Raw genomic sequence first — 21,233 nt, 5'->3', positions numbered from 1 at the left:
AATGATAATTCAGTTCTGTCAAGCAATAGCATTGAGACAAGCTTACCGCTCGTCAGAAATTACTAAGGCAAATATACCACAGCAAAATCTTTGTACTAAATGTCTGTCTACCTGGGTATTAGACACTCTTGCATCTACTCAGTACAAAGAACTATGAGTCAGTTCTCCACTGCCCTACTGCTTCCTGTTCCCTCCTACCAAAAGTACCTAGAGAATAATGACAGAATAAGTATTCTTAATGTTTAAAAAAAAATAGAGTTTATGACATAATCTAATTTTAAAATCTAGATGTCACTTTTGTAATTATGTAAATCATTCACTGATATGTATAAAATGATCATTTTATGAGCATGTTTATTTAAAGCAATTATTCTGATAACAATATTAAGTATTGAAATTCTTCTCATCTAGTCCAAATTTCTCATATAACACATGAGGAAAATGAAGTCCAGAGTGGTTAAATAACAACTTCACAAAAATAAAAAATGACAAAAGCAGGCTGTGATACAACCATGACACAATGCAACCTAGCATAATGCCTGACAAATAGGAGAATGATGCAAGAAACAGATGCTTGCTTGATTCTGAGTGGAAGGCACATAAAAAAAACAGCCTTAACCAAAGAGATATTCATAGAGAAATGTGCTTGCAATTGTTTAGAAATGATAAACAGAAAGAAGAAACCAGAATTAAGAGTGATTAAGAAGTACCTGTAGAAAGTGGGATTTTAGCTTGAAGCTGACAAAGTCAGGAAAGACAGGAGTTAGAGATGAGAAGAGCATTCCAGGCACAGGAAAAGTCACTGAAAAGCCCTGGAGTTGTGAGGTGAATCTTGCTCAAGGAACAATAAGGAGGCCACAGTCAATGGATCACAGAACACATGGGGGGACGGAAGGTGGGAAGAAAATGGAAAAAGCCTGCAAAGATTGACAGGGAGGAGGAAATAGGTTATGAAAGTGTCTGACCTAAACTTTAGGAAAAAAAATTTGACTGCAAAATGGAAGACAGACTAGAGTGGGGAGAGACTTATGGCAAGGAAATCAATTAGCCTGTTATTGCCGTAATCCAGGTGTGAGGTCATCACTTAGGATGATGATCCAGCACCAGGGTGACAGTGGTCAAAGGAGAGAAAGGTATATGAACAGAGACGCCATGAAGGTAAAATTGACAGCCCTTGGCACCAGACTGGATATGGAAATAAGAGTGAGGAGTTCAACATAACACCTAGATAGATGCAAGCCTGAGTGATGAGGAGGAGGTCAGTGTCCTCAACAGTAATAAGAAAGTTAGGAAGAAGGGATTGTCTGGGGGGAAAATAACAAATTCTGCTTTGGACATGTTGAATTTAAGATGTCTACAGAAAACCCAGTTGAAGGTATTCAACAGGCAGCTGGAAATATGTGAATGAACAAAGCTAGAAACCTTGGAACTGGATAAAAAGATTAAAGAATCATCAGCACAGAAATGAAAATTGAAGCTATGGGAGCTACTGAGAACAAGTGAAATAATACAGGAGAAAAGAATAGGAGAGCATAGGACAAAGCCCTAAGGGACACCCACTGTTAGTAAGTGTAACTTAGATAAAAAAAAAAAAAAACCAACAACAATAGCAAATGATAGGCAGGAAGAGAACTAGGAGAGAGTAATGTTAGGAAAACCCAGAGAGAAAACAGTGTCAAGGAGAAAATGCTGATGAATAGAGAGGTGAAGAAGGATGAGAACACAAAGGTAAGGTCAGGAACCAAAGGAGTTAATCAGTAGGAGGGCTACATGGCCAGATCTATCCTTAATGAAAATTATGTTGATATTGGTATTTAAGCTAGATTGGAGTAGGGGACAGACTTGAGTTACAGAAACTAATTAGGAGGCTGTTGTAATAATATATATGAGATTCCTCAATATCTCTAGCCCTCCCATATCCAAGCTTTTGCCAAGGCTTGTTGATTTAACCTCTGCAAATCTATAATAAAATCCCTTCTCTCCTCTGACTCTGCCACCATTCTAGTGCAAGCTCTCATCACCTAGATTACTACAACAGCCTGCTGATGGGTCTACCTCCCTCCTTCCCCTCCCCCCCCCCCATCACTGTTCCACAAAGAAGATACTCCATCTCCCAGCTCTGAGCATTTTCTCTGGCTTTACCTCATACTTTGAATGTTCTCCCTCTTTAAGTCCCAACTAAAATCCCACCTTCTATAGGTAGAAGTCTTAATTCAATACCTTCTCTCTGTAAGTTATTTCCTAGTTATCCTGTATATAGCTTGCTTTTTATATATTTGTTTGCATGTTGTCTAACCCCATTAGATTTGAAGTTCCTTGAGGGCAAGGAATGTCTTTTGATTCTTTCTGTACCCTCAGCACTTAGCACAGTACCTGGCACACAGTAGGCACTTAAAAATATTGACTGATTTGGGTCTAAATTAAGGTGACAGCTATGTGAATGGAGAGAATGGGTGGGCTGCAAGAGATATTGTGAAGGTAGAAATGGGAGTATGTGGCAATTAATTAGGAATATATTAGTAAGAGGGAGTGAGTAGTCTAGAATAATGCTAAGGGCAAATCTAAGACACTGGAAGAATGGTGGCACCTTCAGCAAAATTGGGAAATTTGGAAGAAAGATGCTTTTGGAAGGAAAGGCAACAAGCTCTATTTTGGGCAGACAGAGTTTAAGATGTCTCCAAAATATCCAATTTCAAATGTCCAGGCAGCTGGTAATGTAGAACTAAAGCTTAAGGAAGAGACTAGGACTAGAGTTACAGACCCTATGAGTCATGTGCACAGAAACAATAAAATCTATAGGAAGTGATGATGTTACAGAAAAAAATATAGACAGAAGAGAGAAAAGGACCCAGGTCAGAGCTTTAAAGAATAACAACGGTTAGAGTGGTGAGGTACAAGACAAATTAGCAAAAGAGACAGAAGAGTTGGTAAATTCAGATGTATTATTAGCTACCTAAATAATCCCATTCAAAAATTTTGATAAATAGAAAGATTCAAACCTGGAAAAAAGTATTTACTGGAATGACATGGTTGTCCTTAGCCCCTTCATGTTACCTTAGGATGGAGGCACTGATGCCATGCTTATAACATTTGCTGACAGATACAAGGGGAAACAGATCATATTCTGGATAAAAGAATTAATACCCAAAGGATCATAATAAGCAGAAACAATGGGACAAATATAATAGGAATCCAAGATAAAATTTAATAGGAATAAATTTGAAAACTGGTTCTAAAATTTTAAAAAAAACTGCATTAGAAGGGTTGGAATAATGCAGCTAAACAATTTTTATTTAAAGAAAACTCTAAAAGTTTTAATTCACTTCACTAATACAAACAGAATGTTCAGAAAATAATTAGCCTATTGACTTCAATACTGTTTACACAATACCTGCAGTACTCTGTACAGATCTGGTCACCATATTTTAGTATGAATATAGATATGCAAAACTGGAAGAAGGTAATAACGTCAGGGAGAATGAAACAAAGTCATTTGAGAATCAGTTCAATTTGAATTGGTGATGCTTAGCTATGAGGAAAAGTAGACATCAGATCAGTTAAATTTGAATTGGTGATGCTTAACTATGAGGAAAAGAAGACATCACAGGGATGTAACAGCTATCTTTAAATACATAAGGAAGAGTAATTATAATGCATTTTCATTGGCTATGGAGGATAAAATAACAAAATGCTAACCTATGGAAATAAAAGGGAGAAAGATATGAACTCAATATGAGGAAGAATTGACTTGCATAAACGGAATGGTCTTAAAGAGCAAAGTCACCAAATGTGGTTAAGCAGAAATTGGATAACCACTTGATGGGCATGTTAAGAAGCACTTTATCCTGGGAGCAAGGGTTAGAGGGAACTAGGTAGAGAGTGATCCTTTTTTTTTAAACTGCCTTGTTGAATTTAATGTAAGTACATTATTTAAAAACTGTACACAATGGAAATTCATAGTTCTTTGTATATTGAAATGGTTGTAAATTCTGATGACTTTTTAAAAATGTTGTTTATTATTTAATCATTCTTTTTAAAATTTTGAGCTTCAGATTCTCTCTTTCCATTCTCCACCTCACCAACCCACTGAGAAGGCAAACAGTATGATATCAATAATGCCTGTGAAATCATGTAAAATACATTTGATATTAGTTATATCTCAAAAAATAAAGCACAAAATTATACTTCAGTTTTAATTCAAGAGTTCAAATTTTTTTTCTAGAGGTAGCATTTTTTCATCATGAGTTCTTTGAAATTATCTTGGATCATTATATTGATCAGAGCTGATGTTCAGTCATTTCAGTCATATACAACGCATTGTGACTCCATATGGGGTTTTCTTGGCAAAGATACTGAAGCAGTTTGCCATCTCCTTCTCCAGCCCATTTTACAAATAAGGAAACTGAGGCAAACAGTTAATGACTTGCCCAGGGTTATACAGCTATAAAGTCTGAGGCCACATCTGAACTCAGGAAGATGAGTCTTCCTGATTTCAAGTCCAGCATTTTATCCACTGCACCACCTAACTGCCCCACTGATCAGAACAACCCAGTCTTTCACAGTTGATCATGATTATAGTGCTGTTACTGTGCATAATGATTTTCTGGTTCTTCTCACTTCACTTCATATGTCTTGCCATGGTTTTTTTTTCCCCCCCTGAAATCACACCCACCTTGTCATTTCTTACAGCACGATACTATTCTGTCACGTTCATATGCCACAATTTGTTCAGCCATTCCCTAATTCAAAGGTTCCCAGAGTAGGTGATATTGCCCCCTGTGGGTTGCTGGAATGATCCAGGGGGCAGTAGTAGCCTCAGGTGCAACTGGGGGCATTGAATAAAACTAAGGGGACAATGGAAGCATAAGGAAAAAAGATAAGAAAATTTTGAAAAAGCATTCATGCATATTTCATCTGTTGTGTAACAGAATTAAAGCTGTAGTGATTATATTATTTAAAAAGGATCAGTGGTCAAGTCCACCAACACGTTTTAACAAGCAAGTGTTGGCAGGCAAGAGTGTCACGCATTGTCTAGAAGTACAGCATGCACTGTCATATGTACATGTAATGAGTAGTTTACAATAAAATACTATACGGTTACATGACTCAATATTGTGTCATCAAAATTTCAATGCAGGAATAAAACTATAAATTTATAATAAATTATTAAATTTAACATGAGTCTTCTTTTAAAAATTATTTTTTTGAAATGATGCAACTTTTAAAAATTGCTAAAGGGTTAAAGAAAGTAGATTTCAGGGCAGCTAGGTGACACAGTGAATAGAGCACTGGCCCTGGAGTCAGAAGGACCCGAGTCCAAATCCTGTCTCAGACACTTGACATGCTTACTAGCTGTGTGACCTTAGGCAAGTCACTTAACCCCAATTACCCTGCCTTCCCCCATCCAAAAAGAAAAAAAAAGTAGATTTCGAAGGAGGTGCTAAGTAACTTTTTCTTTAAAGGAGGTAGTAGACCAAATAAGTTTGGGAACCTCTGCCCAAATTGATGAGCCTCTCCTCAATTTCCAGTTCTTTGCCACCACAAAAAAAGATGCTATAAATATTTTTGTATATATAAATCATTTTCCTTTTACTTCAATCTTCTGGTATATAGACTTACTGCTGCTCTATTTTGTAGCTGTTAGGTGTAGTTCCAGATTTGTCTCCAGAATAATTAGACCAATCTCCAACAATCCATTATTTCCCAAATCCCCTCCAGAACTTGTCATTTCTGATAGGTGTGAGGTGGTACCTCAGAGTGGTTTTAATTTGCATTTCTCTAATCAAAACTGATTTAGAACATTTTTTCCATATGGCTATAAATAGCTTTGATTTCTTCTTTTGCAAACTTCCTGTTCCTAACTTTTGATCATTTATCAACTGGGGAAAATGGCTTATTTTTGTAAATCTGACTCAGTTCCCTATATATTTGAGAAATGAGGCCTTTTCAGAGAAATTTCCTGTAAAATTTTTATGTTAATTTATTATTCTTGGTACATTTAGTAAAATGAGTTTCTCTGATTATCTCTTTTAATTAGGTCTACTTTTGATTTTGCTTTGTCTTGAGATCATAATTGCTTACCTCTGCCTTTTCTACTTCAGCTGAAGCTTAATAAATTCTGCTCTTGCTTTTTATTTTAACTCTGTGTCCTTCTGTTTTAAGTGCGTCTTTTATATATAACATATTGCTGAATTCTGGTTTCTAATCCATTCTGCTATCCACTTCCATTTCATGAATTAGTTCATGACAGTCACATTCATAACTACCTAACAGAATTTCCTTCCATCCTATTTTCATCTATTTATCCTTCTCTATTTTTCTTCTATCCCTCCTCAAAAACCAGTTTTGCTTCTGACTGCCTCCCTTAGCCTGCCCTCCCTTTTGTAATGCCCTACCTCATATATCTCTTATCCCTTTCCTCTCCTATTTCCCTATTGTATGAGAGAGATTTCTATAGCCAACAGAATTTGTATATGAAGTTCAAGTACTACTCGCCATTCCACCCCCCATTTTCCCCTCCACTACAAAAGCTATTCTTTGTGTGTTTCTTTTGTGAGAAATAATTTTTCCCATTCTACTGTTCCCTTCCCCTTCTCCCAGTTCACCCCTCTTTCTCACCTCTGATTTTTTTTTGAGATCACCCCAACATAATCGACTCACATTCATGTCCTCTGTCTATGCAGACTCCTTCTAACTGCCCTAATAACAATAAAAATTCTTAGGAGTTACATATATCATCTTCCCAAATAGAAAGGTAAACAGCTTAACTTTATTAAGTCCCTAACAATTACTCTTTCATGTTTACCTTTTCATGCTTCTCTTGAGTCTTATGTTTAAATGTAGTATTTTCTATTCAGCTTTGGTCTTTTCATCAGGAAAGTTTAGAAATCCTCTATCATTAAATATCCATTTTATTTTTCCATTTATTTATTTTTCCATTTTATTATCCATTTATTTTTATCCATTATATTCAGTTTTGATGGGTATGTTATTCTTGATTCTTAGCTCCTTTGTCTTTGAGAATAACATTTTTCAAAGCCCTCTACTCCCTTATTATGAAAGCTTCAAAATCTTGTATAATCTTGACTGTAGCTCCATACTCTATGAAATCTTTCTTTCCAGCTGCATGCATCTCCTTGATCTGAATCTCTGGAATTTGGCTGTAATATTCCTGGGAATTGTCATTAGAGGATCTCTTTCTGAAAGTGATAGGTGAATTCTTTCAATTTCTATTTTACCCTCTGGATCTAAGATATTAGGACAGTTTTATGTAGTAATTTTTTGAAATATGATGTCTAGGCTCTTTTTTTTAATTTATGGTTTTCAGGTAGTCCAATAATTTTTAAATTTTCTCTCCTTGATCAATTTTCCTAGTCAATTGTTTTGCCAATGAGATAGTTCATATTTTCCTCAATTTTTAAAATTCTTTTAACTTTGATTTTTAAAATCTCATGGAATCATTAGTTTTCAGGTGCTAAACTGTAATTTTTAAGGAATTACTTTCTTTAGTGAGCTTTTGCACCTCTTTTTCCATTGGGCCAAGTCTGCTTTTAAAGGAGATCTTCTCTTCAGTGAATTTTTGTTCCTCCCTTATGATTAGGCCAATGTTGTTTTTTAAGGTTTTATTTTCTTCAGTATTTTTTTTTTGCCTTTTTCACCAAGCTGTCAATTCTCTTTTCATAATTTTCACTTTCATTTCTTTTTCCAATTTTTCCTCTCTCACTCTTAACATTTTCTTTAATTCTGTCAAGAATTCTTGCTGGCTTTGGGACCAATTAACACTTTTCTTCGAGGCTTTGCTTGTGGGTTTTTCCATAATGTTTTCTTCTAAGCTTATGTCTGTCTTAGTATCCCCTGCCACTATAAGAGGGTTTTATGATCAAGTTCTCTTTTACTGTTTGCTCACTTTCCCAACCTATGTCTTCACTTTGATCTTTATGTTAAAATTGGGCTCTGTTCACCTTGGGGGTAGGGAGGCACTGTGCTAAGTTTCATGCTTTTTCATGTTGTTTTCTGGAGGTCTGCAAGTTTTCAGTGCTTCCAAGGGTAAAAGATCTTCTTAAGGGACCTGTGCAGAGCTTTCCAATACTACAATGCTGAGTCTATCGGTGACATAAAATAAGCAATATTTCATCCCAAGGATCCTCAGAACCTAAACTAATAATAAATATATTATAAAAATGACAACACATTTCTTTAGATGTCTCTTAAAACGATATTCCCTTTCAAAGTAATTAGCTTCTTAATTTTCTATAATGGGGGGGAGCATGTATGATTGTCATAAAAATATGTAAACTGATAGCCATTATTTGGTAGACTGAAACAACAAGGAATAAAAGCCTTTGTTTCCCCCACATTGGCTCAGGGGAAGCAGCTTTCCAAGGGAAAAAAAAAAGCTCTATTTTCCAGATTGCTCACTTTCCTGCTGACATCAGAGATGCTAGGGCACCAACAAGGAAGTAAACCAGAACCATTTCTGTTTCTGCTTTCTGAAAAACATAGAATGCCAAATGGAAAAGAACCAAGTCATTAGGGAAAGACATTTATTTCCAAGTTTCTAAAACAGTATTAAAAACAAGGAGAAAAATTCAAATGTATAAAGTGGTACAGTACTTAACAGTATCCTTTTGCTTCTTGGCATATCAGTCACAACTCCTTAACAATAAATCACATCAGCATTCAGTGCTAAAAGTGCTGAACCATAGAAACAAAGTGATATTGCAGTCAATTTGTTTTTAAACAACATAAGAGAGTTTAGCCTCACCTGAATAGAACCACCCCATATGTTTGCATATCATATGGTAACTGACTGACACCTTTTTACAAATAGCACTTTTTAGCATATTTCTTCCAGGCAAATTAGGGATGTGTTGAATAGTCTAACAAGTCATCATTGTGTTTTCCTACCTTTCTTTTATGATGAGTTGTAGAAGCATCCATTTCCTCCTCTCCTATATTGTCAATTTGTGAAGTTGGACTACAGTTCATTCTCTCCTCTTCTTGCCTCTGAAGTCTGTCTGCTACAGCCTGGATAGCTTCTGTCCATTCTTCCCTAAGAATTATAAATGAAACTACCTGTTAATAAAGGATTAAAAAAAAAGCACAAACAGTTTCCAATTGTAGAACCAGGTTAAGAAAACTAATCTGACTCACATATATTTTGATTTGAAGAGAAGACTAATTCTAAAAGAGTTTAGCATTAGAGGCTAAAGGCTGGTGGTGGTGGGAGGGAAAGAAGTAGCTAAAATAGTCCAAACAATAGGACTAGGGAGAAAAATATTTTTAAATTTTAAATGCAAAAAGTAGTCCCATTTATTATCAATTACCTATAATGAATTTATTTACATTATGACATTGCATCAAATTTTCAATTTTTGATATAATTATGACCTTTTAAAAAACACAGGATTTTCACTTGTTTTGGCCAGTTGGAAGTATAAGAGAACACTTTTTAAAAACAGGTTTAAAGTTTTAGAAATTCTATGTGCTACTATGAAAATTCGATAGGGGCTAAGAGTTAAGAATCAAGATCAAATGAACGCACTTCCTATAATACTTCCAAACCAAGATTGATTGATTCTATTAGCTCAACAAAAATATGAAGGCCATCTAGATTTCCAGATGCTAGATGAAGCTGAATAGTATAAGAAATAACAGAAACAAAATGGAGCAGTACCTAAATTAGTCTTTAGTGACTGAGAATACAATGTACCCCAAATCCAAATCAATCTCAAAATATAAGAGTTTTTTAAAAATTAACTATATGGACTACACTAAAAGGATTTGATATTTTAAGAAATCTCTAAAACAACAGATTGGGCAGGAAAAACATCAATCTTATCTCAAGTTCTATTTTAAATGGCCAAATCCTATGGTCTTTGCATAAAATGACTTAAAGGAGAAGACAGGGATGGGGAAGGAAACACATGTTCAAAGAAAGGAAAAAATACAGTAGAAGTTGCCCAGTATATTTCAAAAGAAAAGCAAAAAAACAAAACAAAACAAAAATGCAATTAAAAAAACAACAACCAAAAAATCTCAACATCACCAAAGAAATAAGGGGCAACACTATACCTCTAAATCATGTCTAGGTAACTGAAAAGTCTACAAAAAAAATGGAATATTCCTTTCCTTCATAAATTCATACACAATGTTCAGAAGCCTTCGTACTTCCTAAGAATTTCTACTAAGAACCCAAGATTTTTCCGTAATAATTTTCAAACACCACAGCTTTGCGCTAGGATTGGTGCTTTTGATCAGCCTGAGTAGTAATTAATCCCATTCACTCCCAACATGGAGGGCAGAACAGTGGAGAAGAACTAGAAAGGGAAGACACAGTATAGAGAGAATATTTTCCCAATTTAGTTCTATTTTTGTAATACTGATTTCACTGTTTTGAAAAAGTATAATGAATTTTCCAAATATCTGATATATTCATATCCAAATATAACTGCAAAAACACACCCAAATGTCAAGATCAATTTGAAGATTATTCAAAGTTTTAATTACTCAGGTCACTTTCTCTCCTTGATGCCAAACAGATAACTCAGAGTTAACTGTCCAAAAAAGAGATAAATGGGGGATAAAGACAGCCACTAAAGGAAATAAAATAATACTGTTTTTGTCTTTTAAAAAGCATAATGTGGTATTGATTACTGGATGTTTAGAGTAATTGGACAATGTGTTCTGGACTCTAGATATTATTGCTCAAATCACCAGTGAGTGCCATAAAAATTTTCGCATAAGGATTTAAACCATAAAACGTGTGTGTGTGCACGTGTGTTTTAGAAAGAAGTATTTATTAAGTGTCTACTATGTGCTAAGCACTTTTTACAAATATTACTTCATTCAATTCCCAAAGGAGGTAGGTTCTGTAATAATAGAAGAATAATTTAAAAAAAAAAAAACATTTTACAGATGAGGAAAAGAGGCAGGAAGAGGTTAAGTGACTTTCCCAGAGTCACATAGCTAACCAAGTGTGTGAGGCCAGATTTGAACTCTGAAATTCTTGAATTCAGGCCCAGCATTCTACCCACTGTATCGCCTAGCTTCCATAAATAAGAAAACATAAGAATCTAGTAACTTTTCAAATTGAAGTAGTTTGATTATTAGTCAATCAAGAAGTATATATTAAGTGTTTACCATGTGCTAGGCACTGAGATACAGAGAAAGGGTAAAGCAATTCTCGCTCTCAAGAACATCACATTCTGATGACAAAGGCAACATGAAAACTATATATGTGTGTGTATATACATGTGTATGTTGTATATATGTGTATGTGTACACACATACACACACATGCAGGGTAAGTTGGAGGTAATTTCAGAGGAAAGATCTTGACACTAAAAGGGACATGGAAAGCCTTCTGGCAGAAGGTGAGAATCTATCTGTGAAGTGAAGGAAGTCAGGGAATCCAGGAGATAGAGATGGGAAGGGAGAACACTTGAAGCACAGCAGAGAACTAGGGAAAAAATAGGGCTGGGAGGTAGAACACTTGGTGAGAGGAGAAGCAAGAAGGCCAGTACAACTGGAATATGGAGGAAAGAAAGTATAAAAAGTCTAGAACTGTGGAGGGTTAGGAACAGGTTATGAAACAGCACAAAAACCACATCAAGATATATTTATTTGATCCTGGAGATAATGGGGAGCCTCACTTTGATAGATGGAGGACAGACTGAAATGGAGAAACTTGAAACAGGGAGAAAGAGTTCTAAAATGTTCTAATTTCTCTTATGAGATACATCTTATTGATAGATTTATGAACCTAGTGAACATGAAATGGTCTGAAAAAATTTTTTTAATGTTTTATCCTATGGAAGCTAAAGAAGAAATTCTTACAAGCTTACTTGTAATAGTATTATTCTAAGACGGTAAGAGTATAAAAATTAATTTTAGTGAACATTCACAATTAAATTTATGTTATCTGACAATGCATGTCTGAAAAACACTTTTAAGGAAAAGGAGAATAAAGCATTTGAGTAAATTATTGATTTTTTTAAAAAGCACTTTTACTTTTTATTCTATTCAGGGGCTGTTTCTGTAACTTATCAGGTCTACTTGCTAATAATTTTAAAAAATAACACAAAGAAGCAAACGACAACTATACAAAAATATATTTATAGGTGTAAAGCCAATTATCTACGTGTGGACTGAATGATAACCCTCTTCTCCCCCACAAACATAAAAAAAAGCAAGTGACCTTTCCTCTGGAGTATCCACATGAAATGTTCTTTCTATAACAGTGGTCCACTGGAGGCATCTGATAATAAATGTATTTGGCTTTGGTCGTTCTGTTTTCATGAGCTGGCATTCTAGAAATAAAAGATGTTTCCATAAATATTTTTGCTCAAATAAAAACATTTTAGCAAATTTTTTTAACATTAAATCTACATACATTATATGGGAGAAGATAAATATATTTATACCTCTGTAGATAAAGCTACTAAAATCTTATGGAAATTTTAACTTTTACTGCCTGGTTCCCTCTTTGTTTACCAAATATAGTCAAATTCATCAGTTTCAAAAACCTCCTACAATCCGAACCTAAAATACTATATCACCAGGATCTCCTACTATGGCCTTGTCATATTCTTTTTGGTCAAACTTTACTATTCAAAATTCTCTGAAAATACCTTCATACTTTACTTATGCTATTCCTTCCCACCCATCTGCCCTCCTTTCATCCCTATCCCACCTCACCTTTGGCTTTCAAAACTTTTTTTCACCATAAATGGCCAAGCTAAAATACCAGCTCCTCTAAGAAGCCTTCCTTGATCACCCAAACCCGAGTTGATTTATTCTATTTTGTGGTCCTTATCTCATACTGCCTTATATTGTACTTATTCAAATACATCTCACATCTCCCTGACTAAACATGTTCTTCAGGGCAACAACTCTATTATATATGCATAACACAATATTTTGCACATGATAAGTACTCAATAAATGTTTGTTGAATGAATATATCAGCAATCAAAACACTATATATATTTTTAACATAATAATCATGCCTAAAATTGAATCTCCATTTTAAAAAATTCTTGATATTTTCTATTTCTTACATTACCATTGTTTTCACAAGTATCCCCTCCTCCCAGTCTTTCCAGAAAGCCATCCCATGTGATAAATAGTATTCTTTTAGAGAGGAAAAAGGAACTCAGCACAAATGACTGATTCATTGAAAAAGTCCCAAACCATGTGCAATGTGTAACACCTGTGGAGCCTTCCCCTCCACAAAGGGGTAGGTAGGCCAAGTGAGTGTCTTCTCATTTCTCCATCCCAGTCCTACTTTATCTTGATAAGGAGGTTATATTTACTTTTAATTTGGGGACATGTAGTTATTCTTTCAATTTATATTATTGCTGTCTCAGTGTATAGAGTTGTTTTGGCTCTGCTTACTTCAACACTTACAATTGCTCACATCTTTCCATGTTTCTCTTTATTTATCACATACATCATTTCTTATAGCACAATTATATTCTATAACATTCAGGTATCACAATTTATTTAGGCATTCCCCAGTTGATGGGTACCTACTTTGTTTCCACTTAGTTATCACAGAAAATATTACTATAAATAATTTGAAGTATTTGTCAAACTCCATTATTATAACTCTCCTCTCATTTTAGGTCCTTATATATCACAGGATATGCTGGTAAATTTTTTAACAATTCACTTTCTGTGAAGGAAGGGGAAGAGGGAACAGGGAGAACAGTATGCTCAACCCACTATTCTCTACCACTTTCTTAAATCTATCCAGTCACCAGAGCAATAAATAAACCAAGTCCTGATCTGTAGAAATTTATTATTTCTGAGGTGTGAAGGCTTACATTCAAAATGTAAAAATCATCTCTTAAGCACATGAGCTAGCTCCAGTAAACCATATTACGGAAAACTATACTCCCACAGAGAAAGACTCATGGTACTGAATGAGACATATTTTCAGATACAGCCAATACAGGAATTGATTTTGATTGAACATTTGCTAAGGCTTTTTGTTTTTCTTTCTTTCTTTTTTCAATTTGATTTAGAGGTCAGCATTGCCAAGAAGAAAAGAAATGAGATTTTCTGTAACATTGTTTTAAAAATGTACAAAAGAAGGAAGGCAGAAGAAAATACAAAGAGGATAGTTTTGAAAGTTACATGTTGGAATTTATCATTTACTTAAAAGGAAATGCAAGGTATACATAACAGAAATTCAGTTTCATGATCCCTTCCACCATCCTTCCAAAAAAGAAGAAAATTATAGATTCTTGGTCAAGCCAATATCATTTCATGCCTGGAATACTGCAATAATATTTCCTAATTCATCTCTCAACTTCAAATTTTACATGAAACTGAGAAAGAACTGACCTCTTCTGCCTATCAATTTTGCATACCAACATGAAATGAATCTTAAAATGTCATTTTAATCACCTGCACAAAAAACTTTAATCTGTGGCATTCTATCCACAACATAGCTCTTGCCTGCTTTTAGTTACTGTTATTTCTTCTTTCCTGTCAAACTGGTTTATTTCTTGTGTCACAAATATACCATGTCCCTTCCTAATTCTATGTCTTTTCCCACCAAGCCTGGAATTTTCTTGCTTCTCCTCTTTCTAACAGACCCATGTCCTTTAAAGTCCAGCTCTTAGAGGAAAAAAGCCATTACACAGATTTATTTGTACTTCATATAGCACCTAAGACATAGTAACTTATATCTAGAAGTCACACAATAAATATTTGTTAAATGACAAAATGAAAGATTTTAAAAGGAACAAATGAATGAAAGTAATAGATTAATTAGGCTAGTAAATAAATGAAGAGGTATTTGAATTTTCATGTTTTTTTTTTTTTGCTTTAGTAGACATAGGTTTAGGCAATACTTCCAAATACAGTACTTATAACGTGGGAGAAAGCATCATTTAAATGAATAATTATCACTTGTAGCAAGACAAAAAATAGTAGTATAGTATAGGAGAAGAACACTGAATGATAGAAACTTGGGTTTGAGCCTCAGCTCTGCTACTCCCTTACCTTATATAACTTCAGAAAAGTAATAAATCTCTTTGGAGGCTCACTTTCCAGATTTAGAGGTGAAGAAAAAACAGCAAACAGAAATGCGCTACTCGATATAATAGGAATAGTAATACTGACATACTTATAACAATGATGTGGCAATGATTTTTAAAAAGGTAAGTACTATACATATATAAATAAATGATTATTACTATTATTAATTTGGGAAATCATTTCTTTAAATAACAGATACATAAATACTGAAATGATCTGGGGTAAGGAACTAATGAAAGGAAAATCTGGTCCACTTTCCTAATTGCTTTCTCTCACCCTTCCTATATTTTCCAGCTCTTGTATAAACCCAATACGTTCTTTATAGTCAAACTTCTTGACTATTTCCAACTGTAGATCGTGCCCTGCTGCATCCCTCCCTTCAACTAAATAATACTTTATTTCATTCTGTCTTTAAATAAAGAATGGAAGAATGGTCGTTTTAAAGCATTTGAGGTGCCAGGCAATTTCTGGCGCAGGATTCTTGGTGTCACTGTGATAAGAGAAGGATTATGATGGGAAAGAAACTCTGCCTCAGATGCCCTGTCACCACTGTGAGAAAGAAGACACTACCCTTGCCTCTATTTTGAGTGTCCAGACATTGTTCCTAGAAACTCAAAGGTCATAACACCTGCAGTATCAAGACTGGGAAAGAAGCCACAGCTCCTGCTCTGACCAGCTGGCAGATGTCAGTATCTTTCCCCTTCTGTTACTTGTTCCAAAACATGTCTGGCCCTTCCTTTCTTGCTTTCTGTAAAATTCCACTTTTTGATTTTTGCTTACTTATTCACATTCTATATAAGGTTGCTGAAGCTGATGCTCTTAGTTTTCTAACTTTTCATACAGATGAGCCTGTGCTCTGAGAGTAAAAAAAATCTGCAAATAACTATCCCTGAATGTTGAACTGGTGATTGATAGCGGTATCTAATTTATGAACCCTTGGATAGTTTTTATCACAGAGGGCCAGTAGGTTCATAGATTTAGAGCTAGAAAGGCCCTTAGAAGTCATATGATCCAACTCTCTCATTTTAACGGTGGGAAAATTGAGTTCCAAAAAAGCTGGATGTATTGTCCAAAGTCATAGATAGTAACATGAGTAAAATATGAACCTGGTTACTTTCATTCCAAATCTAGTGTTCAAGCCTTTGGAACACGATTCCTATCTTGGGAATGTGGGGTTCAGGCCAATCAGAGAGTAGTACAAAGGCACTCGGCAAATCTGGGCATGGAAGAAGAGACTACAAGAGGTGTGAAGTGGGAATTTGAAAGGTGACAAAACAATGCTTTCTAACTTTCAATTTTACCATTAGCCTGATGCCAAGAATCATCTTTAGGGTTGCCCTTAGATTGATGATATCTGCTTCATGGTTCAGTTTTGATACCAGATACAAACTGGTGATTTTGTCCTTGTTGCCCATCTGATTTACAGAATTCTCATCCACATTTTCTGACTTCTATATCTCATCTTATGTAACCCAAGAGCAAGATGTTTCCTATTTAGTAATTATTATAAGTAATAACAATTCTTAAAGTGTGCTTACTGGCATGTCATTATACATATTTCTTATCCTGGTAAAACACGCATAATTTTTAAGGGCCAAAACTTACACAAATTATTTTGCAGAAACACTTATCAGAAATTAAAACAGAAATAGAAAAAATTTAAGCATTAAAATTAAACAAAGGTTAATGTTACACATGTGGCTTCTAAAGGCCACCACCTTAAATACTATTTAAAATACAGCACTTTTAAATCTCAGCAGGCATTAATTGGTAGAATTTATTAGAGTGCTAAGAGTTCAGCCCAAGGCTACCACTTTAGTTGCTATTCCCAAGCTAAAGGAATCACTGAAAGTGAAGTACTTTAAAACAGTATTTTGAAGAATATTGTTTGAAATTCAAAAGAGCAAAAAACAGTTGGAACTCTAAATTATTGTTCAAAAACTGCGTGAGCCAGGAAAGAGAAGAACTCAACAACTCTGAGTTCTTTTATGTTAGCCCTCTACAATTAGGAATCACAAACATTCCCAAATGCTAGCTACAGAAAAATAAAAAGGAGCAATTAGTTTTAAGACTATTTCAGACCACTCTAATCCAAATGCTTAAAGGGAATTTATCAAGCCAATTCCAGTATATAACTTGATTTTCAACAGCATTTTTTCTTTCATTGAAGTCACAATCGCCTTCAGTCAAATATAATTTTAAAACCTCAAAAAAAAAATCAGGAAAGAATTTTGCAAATATATGGACAAAATATGTGTATTTGGAAAAATAATTCAACATACCTAAATAAGCAATAGTTATGTTAAAAATATAAAGCAATTAGGATTATTTATCATATAACATTGCTTGATACTTTTATTAAATTTCAAGCGAGTTACTGCTCACACTTAAATTAGATAGTTATGCTAGTTAAACTCTCCTGAGCAACTCAAACTACAAGCTGTATTTCAAAACGTTGTTTACTTTACACCATTCTGAACCACAGATGACAAAGTTTGCTCCGAGCTGTAATTACTCTGTAAAGCTGGGAAGCCAATTAGAGGGCCTGAAACCTGCCAGTTCCAAAAAAAAAAAATAAAAAAATTAGAGATCATCTGTTCTGATTTTATTTAAAAGTTTAAGGTTTTAATTCAACAATTTTAACCATTTAAGTTCCAATTTTATTCTTTTTAATCAATCAATGTACAGAATGAAATAAAAACCAAAAATAAAGATACAATTCATTATGTTACAAGTAAAAATTTATTACCATTTTAATAGAAATGGCATTATGCTAACAAGAAACTACTATGAGTTCAGTAATAATAATTATGTATTGAACAAAAGGAAAACCAATATATAAAACAATATTCTTAGAGGTTATCTGAAATAATTAATTTTCTTTCTATTCAGAAACAATATGGCATATAGAGTCAAAATTTAATATCAGCATAGAGAATGATTTATTCAACAATTACTAAATGCCAACAACATGCAAGATACTTTAAAAAATCTAAGAAATGTTATCTACCTTCAAGGAGATTTGGGGAAGGAAAAATATGTCAACTAATGCTTACAAGAGTGTCATGTGTCAAATATGAGTGATAGATAAATTATAAGCATATTCTACCTGGAAAATGGCAAAAAGAAATACAAAATCAAATAGTTAAGGAGGAAAGGAAGGTATTATATATTATAGACAGTAGTAAATATATATTTATATATTATATTATAGACAGTAGTAAATATTACCCAAAAACTGAATATTTGAAAATTAGAATGGGCTAAATGTAAAACAAGGATTCAATAAAACAGTTAGATACATTATAAAATTAAAAGATTGGAAAAGAAAACAGAAGAAAATGTAAGAAATATAATAGCTAAAACAAGTGACGTGAAAAACAGAAAAAAGAGAGAACATACAATAATTAGCCTCCCTGAAAATCATGACCAAAAAATAATAAAAATAAAGCTTGAATACTACACTTTAAGAAATCACATAAGACTTATCAGCTACCACAACAAAAGAGAGAAAAGGTCGGAATATAATATTTTATTAGGCAAAATATAAAGGCTTTACCATAACAATAACCTATCTGGCTAAACTAAGTATAATCCTAAAGAGGGGAAAATGAGTTTTTATGAACTAAAGGAATTCCAAGCATTCCTGACAAAAAGGTCAGAATTGTTCAGGCATTTTAAAATGAATAATATTAATCAAAAGAAATATATTTGTTGAAATAGGTAGGCTACATGTGGAAATGAACTGTTCACAAGCTGTTTGTTTACAATGGGATAATAAAGATATCTTCTCAGAACCATAATAGCTAAAAGGGTCAAAAACAAAGGTAAATAAGACAGATGGAAGCCTTAGTGGTACACTTCCTCAATCATGATGGTCCTAAGAGAAATGGGAGAAGTAGGAGATTATATTGGGGAAGAAAGGAAGGGAAGGGAAATTATTATATCATATAACAGAAACACAGAAGGTAAGGAGTATTTAAACAGGGTAGAAGGGGTGGAGGGAATGTGTAGGGAAATTATTATTGTATGTAACAGAGGTACATAGAGAAAAAGTATTTATAAACCTTATTTCATCTCAACCAATAAAAGGAGAATACATTTACACTTACACATTTATACACACACACTTCTTTATATAGGGAAAAATATGCAAAAATAAAAGTATAAACACATTAAACTAAAAAGTAAAAAAAAAAATGAGGGAACAAGCAGAGCAGAGAACATGATATAACAGGGAGAAAAAGATTGGCAAGGAAATCCTGATAAACAAGATGAACTCCAAGACCAGAGGCAGCTTTTAGGGGCCAGGGAGGGTTTTAGGAAAAATAAATTACAAGAAAGTAAGGAGGAAGAGACAAGATAGCAAAGTAGAAGGAAGAATTACAGAGACTTCCCCCTCAAAACATCTTCAAAGAGATCTAGAAAATTTATCAGATGAAATTCCACCTTGGAAATCTAAGAAAAAGTCACAGTTAGTAACAGCTCCAGTAAGTATATGAAAGAGAGACAGAGATCTGTATTTATAGGGAAAGTCTGAAGAATAGCATGACAAGGGCAGAGCACTTCTCTGCCCAAGAAAAAGGCTGTAAACCACAATGACCAGGGGTGGTAGACCTATCCGGGGACACAGAGACAATGGACAGGTGCAACCAAACATTACTATTACCCAGAGCTTTTAGGTCAAAGGAAAAATACTGCAAGCAGCTGAAAAGAAATAATTCAAATAAATAAGCAATTCAAATACTGAAGAGCCATAGTCAAGATCACACACAGTTCATCAGTCACAACTATGAAGGAACACAGAGAACCTGGAATTCAACATTCCAGAAGAAAAAGTCATTCTTGGCTTTTGCTGCTGAGTTGCTTCAGTTGTGTTCAACTTATTGTGACTCCATTTGGGGTTTGCTTGGCAAAGATAATGGAGTGGTTTGCCATTGCCTTCTCTAGCTCATTTTACTGATGAGGAACTAAGTCAAAAAGGGGTTAAGTGAATTGTCCAGGATCACACCATTAGTAAGTGTCTGAGGTTTGATTTCAACTCATAAAGATGAGTTTTCCTGATTCTAGGACCAGTACTTTGTCCACTGTTCCAACTAACTGTTTATTCTTGGTTTATTCTGAAGAATAATTTATCCAGTAAAACTGAGTATAATCCTATGGAGGAAAAAAACTGGATTTTTAAGGAAATAGAGGATTTCCAGGAATGCCTGAGGAAAAGACCAGAGGTATATAGAAACTCTGAAGTTAGGAGAAACAAAATGAAAAAGAGAAATGAACAATCATAAGGAACTAAACCAGGAAAAATTGTTTACATTTTAAGATTACACATGTGTCTCCTATAAATACTGTCATCATCAGGGGTCATAGAGGGAGTCTATTTAGACAGATATTCTTGAAAGAAAAATGGAAAAAGAGGAAAAGAATGTATTACAGAGGAAATGAAAAAGAAGTCTAGGAAAAATTATATAGCATAATCAAGGTGTACAAGTAGACATTTATACAAATGAAGAGAAAGTAGGGGAGCAAGTAACATTTGAAACCCACTCTCATCTGAATATTATATCTACCTCAACATCCAAGAAGAAAGTACGCATACATATATACAAAAATACATTTTATTCAATATTGGGAAGCAGGAAGGAAAGGAGAGGAAGAAGGATGTATGAGAGGGAAAACAGTTAAAGGGAGTGATTAATACTAAACAAAAAAACCCTAAGGATGTACAAAAATATTTAGGGTTTTTTTTGAGGTGAAAAAAAGGGGGGGCATCCAAGGAGGGATCCACCAAATGGAGAACAGAAGAAAAAGCTATGGTTTCTAAATGTATAGAATACTATTGTGCTATCATGATGATTTCAGAGAAACCTGGAAAGACTATATGAACTGATGCAGAAAGAAGTGAGCAGTACCAGAACAATTTATATAGAGACAAGAAAATAGTAAATCAATAGCTCCGAAACACTGATCGGCATAATGACCAATTATAATTCCAAAGGGCTAATGATGCTACCCACCATCCTAATAGAGAGATAAAGAACTCAAAAGTACAAAATGAAACTTTAAAAAACAAACAAACAAACAAAGATGGTCAGTGTGGATTTTTTTTTTTTTGCTTGATGATATATGTTTGCAACATGTAGGGTTTTCTTTTTCCTTTACTCTGTTTGGGGTGGGGGGGG

The 21,233-nt window shown here is 34.2% G+C and overlaps 1 protein-coding gene across 1 annotated transcript in view; it reads right to left on the bottom strand.

The window, feature by feature from the left end:
• The window catches only part of AKT3 (AKT serine/threonine kinase 3), a 170,228-nt gene extending 157,895 nt beyond the window's left edge, over positions 1-12,333 (bottom strand). The window contains exons 1-2 of the mRNA XM_069064467.1: positions 12,200-12,333; positions 8,908-9,052 (exon numbers count right to left, since the gene is read on the bottom strand). Coding sequence (XP_068920568.1) covers positions 8,908-9,052; positions 12,200-12,300 — 246 coding nt within the window. The 5' untranslated portion in view covers positions 12,301-12,333. The remainder of the gene's footprint in view (positions 1-8,907; positions 9,053-12,199) is intronic.
• Positions 12,334-21,233: the final 8,900 nt, after the last annotated feature.

The sequence above is a fragment of the Petaurus breviceps genome, unplaced genomic scaffold, assembly GCF_028583685.1.
Source record: "Petaurus breviceps papuanus isolate PSGF00001 unplaced genomic scaffold, PetGlider_PUasm1.0 90633, whole genome shotgun sequence".
Classification (NCBI taxonomy): Eukaryota; Metazoa; Chordata; class Mammalia; order Diprotodontia; family Petauridae; genus Petaurus; species Petaurus breviceps.
Note: the sequence above shows the minus strand (reverse complement) of the source record. Positions and strands in the feature narration are given on the sequence as shown.